Below are 6,133 nucleotides of genomic sequence, written 5' to 3' on the forward strand. Positions count from 1 at the left end.
CCATGAGAAACCTCTTGTCAAACTAGACAGATTATATGTAAGGAAATATAACCTCTGTAACAGAAAGTGTTGACCATCAACATAACCAATTATAAATAAAACGCGCGCCAAGCGAGCAATAACTCCGAAGTCCCGTTAAGATGGAAACTCTTTGTAGACACTTTAATCAACCCTCTCATATCATCATCAAATTTATCGTTTTCAACCCTATGATAAAGTTCGATTTGAATAAGCATAATGATCCCGTGTAGTTGATAATTCTGTTACATATGGTACATGTGAAATTGAATGTCGCTAGCCAAGTTCAGGAATGTGGCGCATTCCCATCACCTTCTTCTGCTACCAACCCTATAAGCTCTGCTCCTGCTCGGGCTACGACTCCTGTCACTGTAGCTGCTGTAGCTGTTCACAGAGCTGTAGCTGCTATAGCTCGGGCTACGGCGTCTACGGCGCCTTGGGCTATCTCTGCGAGGGGAGTCTCTCCTTCTTGGAGGAGGCGACGCTGACATGGATCGTAATGACCAAGAGCGAGAACGACGAGGGGATCTAGAACGTGACAAGGACCGTGGGCGGTATAGATCATGTCTGTCCATCGCACGACCGGTGCCATACCTTCTCGGTGACCTGCGTCGAGGCGGAGACGTACGAAAAGTGCCCGAAGACTGACGGCCACTATTTAACACTTCTCTGCCATGTGCAGAATGAGAACCTTCCATCCCAGTGCGCCGCGCAGGCGGAGGAGACCGCGAGAATGTTCGCCGGGGCAGAACAATAGAGACCTTCAAGACAGCTCCGTCGAGCTGGGCTTCATGCATATGAGAGATAGCTGCTTCTGCATCGGCAACATCATAGTACACAATGTATGCGGTGCCTCTGTTGGTCATAACTAGAATATTTTGTCAACAAAATGAGTGAGAGACCTAAGTATGGTCCACTTACATGCTCTGTTCATGGGCAAATCAAGGCTCTGGATCTCACCGAAGCTTCCAAATATTTCATAAAGATGATCCTCCGTAACGTTCTTCGTCAACTTCTCGACAACAATCTAAAGACAAGCAAGTTAGAAGCCGGACTTAAGCCAAATACGCTAGATTTCTAACTCCAGTATATGGGCAGAACACTATGGGCATCGAACCTTTGAACTCCTTCGAGGGGGACTTCTGGGACTGGGGCTCCTGGTATAGCTTCTATCCCGGGGCCACCGTCCGCCTCTAGTTCTACTGGGACTTCGGGAGTATTCTCTGTTTCGTGACATAGAGCGACTCCAGCTCCTTCCTCGGTGTCCGTTGCGACGATCAAATTGCCGTTGTTGAGATGGACTCCGGCTCGTAGTTCGGTGTCTTGATACGGAGCGAGGCGAGATAGAGCGACGAAAAGAACCAGAGGGTGACCTGTCTGTATGAGAAGACAACGCTGGAGACCGAGTTCGAGATCGTCCCCGGGAGAGTGACCTCGTCGACATCTTTTCAGTGCTGAGCTTTGCGAGGATAACAGATTGATGTTGTTCCGTAGAGACTTTCCCGGAAAAGCCTAATTAAATCAATTCGCGTAGGAAATATTTGTTTGAGAGAGCGACTGTGAGGCGTGTAGAGCACCCCGTGTATCCTGCGAGTGGGAAGTTCTGCGCTGTCTGCATGACAGTAAAGAGCCAACAGGATTCAACCTTGATGTCCAGAACATCCTTATTTCTGGTTAGATCATGTTACCGCTGTTGGTCCATACCTATGGACTTAAGGCTAGGTACGGAGTAGGCACGTGCTTTGGACTAACCTAGATAGGTAGTTTTAACTTAAACTAGCACTAACCAGCCCTGCGGGTGGGCCTTCAGTGTACTCCGTAGATTACCTCTTATCAGGAGTCGCCTATAATTAATTACGGAGTACGGAGTATAGAAGGTAAGTGGACCTATCACCTACCTACATGTATCTAGATAAGTAGGTAAAAGCTTTCAAAGTTTGCTCCTTGAAAGCTTGCGAGGTACGTAGATATCCCCCTAGATTGTATATTTTTGTGATTGGTGAATATTCCATTATATATGGATGGTAATCAAGAATACAAAGAGAGGGGAGAGCGGGAGGCATGGACAGTCCATCTGGTAGTATCAACTACAGGTGTAGTAAAAGTCGGTTCCGTCTGCTTTACGCCAGTTACCAAACCTAAAAAATAAAGGGCGAGACTGCAACCTCAGTACCTAATAAAACACACACATTTCCATCACAAGGACACAAGGGAAAGGACTTAAATCCATTGTTTTTAGAACGCTGACAACTTGCTCCATTGTTCATATTCCTGAATAATAGCGCTGGTAAGTTGCCTTTTCACTTGTTTGAAAGCAAGCTCAAAATGATGCCACATAATTTCCTTCGGCTGGTTTGTTTCTTCCTCTTCATCTAAAGCTGCTTCGCCTGCAGTCTCACATAAGCTCACGATTTCTGCACCAGAATAACCCTCGGTCTTTGCCGCCAACTCATCAATATTTACCTCGGAGCTGACAACTGACTTCCTGAACCATATTTCGATGATCTCCTTACGCGCGTCGAAATCCGGTGGTCCGATGTAAATAATATTGTCCAGACGACCTGGACGCATCAGTGCGGGGTCCAGCACATCGGGTTTGTTGGTCGCCGCAACAACAAGGACGTTTCTCAATTCCTCAATACCGTCCATCTCATTCAGCAGAGTAGTAAGGACGTTGACACCTCCATGTGAAGTACTACTGCGTTTGGAGGCAATGGCATCGATCTCATCAAAAAAGATTATGCTAGGCCGAGCCGCCCGTGCTTTTTGGAATATTTCACGAAGGGCGCGTTCTGATTCTCCAACATACATACTGAGGATCTCAGCGCCTTTCACAGCTAGGAAATTAAGACCTGCTTCTGTTGCCAGGGCTTTGACAGTCAATGTCTTCGAGCAGCCTGGAGGTCCGTAAAGTAAGATTCCTTTCTTGCTTCGAATATTGAGCCTTTGCATCCGGTCCGGAAACTATGGTGCCGTCAGAGACGTTCAAGATACAACAGCTTCGAAACAACCCCTTACCTTAAGAGGCCTTTCAACTACTTTCTGGAGATGTCTCTTTATAGAATGTTGTCCTCCAATATCCGACCATCTGACTTTTGGGGTTTCCAGGAAAACCTCTTTCATAGCAGTAGGACGGACTTCTTGCATAGCTTGAATAACGTCGATCTCACATATGGTTAGAGGAACACCCGAATTATCTTCACCTGGAAGATCAGCCCGGGGAACTGCGATATCAGAAACGTCGCCATCGATGTCATTATGAATGCTGCCCGCCATTATCAGCCGATCTCGAGCCTTGCGGCACGATAGTTGGAGTAGAGCAAAAAGATCAGCACCGACATAACCGTGTGTTTTTTCAGCCATAAACTCTATGAGACTATCGCTCGGCTCAGTAGATTCACCTCGCATTGCACGCAGCATATGTGCCCTGGCCGCTGCTGTGGGCACTGATAGCTCAATCTCTATTGCCAGTCGATGTGGTGTTCTCAAGGAATCGTCGACGTCATTCGGATGTCGTGTTGCCGCTACCACAAGAACCTTAGCACTTCTTAGTGCGTCTATGCTTTCACACAGGACATATGCTAATGAAGAAGAATCATGGGACGTGCGCTTTGGAGCGATGAATTCCACCTGGTCAATAATAATGACACTGGGCTGCGAGAGAAGAGCGTCGTGGAAAATCTTGCGTAACTTCGCCTCCCCATCACCCACACTTCGGCTTAGTGTGGATGATCCAATTACGAATGATTTCTCCCAACCCGCAGCTTCAATCTTCTGTAGCAGGGCAGTTTTACCGGTTCCTTTAGGGCCATAAATGAGCAATCCTCGACTGAGTTTGTAAAAAGGGGGCATCGACACAGGATGCATCTCCGACCTGAAGTCCACGAGAATTTGATTTATCCTCTTGATCTGGTCAGAAATGCCACCTAATCCAGATTCTCGGACTTCAAGCTTAGCGACCCTGGCCATTTTCTGTTTGTCATCCCCAATCTTGACGGTAGAAGCCTTGGTAAATCGAAATATCGTTTTTGCAGAGCTGCTTTGTGCCCATAATTCCGCCACCTTAAAGCTTCTACGTTGGCCCTTGAGTTCCATATCGAAAACCAGGCCAACTGAAAGAATCTCGCATTTTGACAAAGGGTACTCCAAAGCCCACTCCCAGTGCTGCTTGTCTGCATCAAGCAGCGATCCATAGTTCGCAAGCTTGTCAGAATCCGTGCACTCCTCTAGAAGCACTGTGGCGACCTCGTCCAACGAATCGTCCAATCTAGTAATCGTAAGTTTGTCGCCCAGCTTTATTCCATAACAATCCTGCAACACCTTTGAAGTCTGGACAACAGTATTCTGTATATTCTCAAGAGCTGTCCAGGCAATTGCTGTCTTCGGCGGACCTTCGCTTTGTTGCAGAAAACATAGGTCACCCGCACGCAATTTAAGGAATGTCAGGGACGACGGCGATAAGTAAATGCGAAACCAATCTCGGAGATCATTTTTCGGCTGTTTAGAGAGAGGTCGAACAGTGAATAATCGAGACTCGGACATCTTTGCAGTCACAGAGCTTCAGCTACTGCAAAATAAAGGGATCTGCCATCAAGTGATCAGACTGTTGTCCGTAACATAGAAACTGGCAAATGAGAGGAAATAAGTATCGCTGAAAATCTTAGACATTTGCAAATTCGCCCGTTAGCTGGTTATATTTGGGGCCACAGCCTGCAAAACATGATAATTTTCCTCACATCAAACGACCGTAAGTTGCATCCCCTCTGAATATGGTTTTTTGCAAGCGTTGCTTAATAATATTAAGTGGTTTCCGGTTGTGCTATTGGTCAAAGTGCATAGCCAGACCCCGATGCCAAATTTACGTAAGCATGCCACACAGAATCTGCCTACCTGGCTCTCTGCCTTAGGTGTCTAATCTGACCAGAAAGCCTGCAGTGCCAAGTGGCCTATATGGGATAACAAGCCTTTGATCCCTCGCTTCGCTCGGGCGGCTTGAAGGGGAACCAATTACATTACAGGTGTCATGTGACTATAAACTATAGCCTGGGAATATTAATAAAATCACTACAGCTAATAATAGGGAATAATAACTATAAGGTGACTATATTATATAATTAAATTCACTATAATTTATAGTCTATAGTAAATAATAGACTATAGAGCCTATATAAAAACCTCAGATCTATAGATTTTATAAAATTTTATAATCTAATACCCTCTTAAGTAGACTATATAAACTATTCTATAGGTAATTTTTTTAATATAAACTATTTCTTAAGTTTAAATATTAAAAATGCCACCTTTTATCCTAATTAATCTGACCCCTAGGCAGGAAGGTAGGCTCTAGATATATATATTTTATATATTTCGATTTGGTAATTGCTCGATATTGGGGTCAGATATCAATAATAGGCAGGTAGTCAGTAGGTAGTAAAAATTTTTCATAAGAGTAGAATAGGTCAAAACTTCAACAAATCTGGCCCAAAAAACTCCCAGAAAAAGAATGTGAGCTCCTCTTGGCTTCATCAGCTTTGTAAGACTGACTACTAGTCTCAGTCACCACATAGAGGTGAGAGCTTGTCTACTGAGTGGCTTATAAAAAGCTTCAGATTCAGACTCTAGATCTGTGGATCTTCTCTGAGTCAGGCTGCCCTAAAGGCTCTAAAGAAGGGAGACCCTAAGACTAGTCAAGCTCTATATAGAGATATCTATAACTGGGCTCAGAAAATCAGTGAAAAAGGGGTTCAAATCCACCTAGCTTGGGTCCCTGGTCATATGGGCATATATGGGAATGCTAAAGCTGATGAATGTGCTAAATATGGAGCTGATTGGTCAGAAAAAGACCCTAAGACCTTCCTATCTATTAGCTTCTTAAAAAGAAGCTAAGATCAAAGGCCTTAGAAGAATGGCAAGATATATGGGGCAAAGCCAAGATTAGTGACCACTATAAGCAATTTAAAATGCAGCCTAGTGTTACGCGCTGGGTCCAACCGTAGTCGTCGATACTTAACAATGGTGGTTAGGGAAGGATCAAGGAGTCTTCCTGACTCTATGTCGTTCACGAGCACGCGACGATCTAACTGATCCGGGTCTCTTGTCCTGAGACAACGGCCTA

At 45.1% G+C, this 6,133-nt stretch overlaps 1 protein-coding gene across 1 annotated transcript; it reads right to left on the minus strand.

Annotated features, from left to right (window-relative positions):
• Window positions 1-406: 406 nt before the first annotated feature.
• On the minus strand, window positions 407-4,560 carry T310_3966 (AAA family ATPase; the record flags this gene model as incomplete). The annotated part of the gene is made up of 9 exons (XM_013473234.1): window positions 407-546; window positions 647-886; window positions 940-1,045; window positions 1,120-1,530; window positions 1,664-1,688; window positions 1,921-1,993; window positions 2,110-2,191; window positions 2,428-2,982; window positions 3,037-4,560. 9 exons carry the CDS (start codon window positions 4,558-4,560, stop codon window positions 407-409), a joined length of 3,156 nt encoding a protein of 1,051 aa, XP_013328688.1.
• Window positions 4,561-6,133: the final 1,573 nt, after the last annotated feature.

Source organism: Rasamsonia emersonii (genome assembly GCF_000968595.1).
Source record: "Rasamsonia emersonii CBS 393.64 chromosome Unknown ctg1118621760090, whole genome shotgun sequence".
Lineage (NCBI taxonomy): Eukaryota > Fungi > Ascomycota > Eurotiomycetes > Eurotiales > Trichocomaceae > Rasamsonia > Rasamsonia emersonii.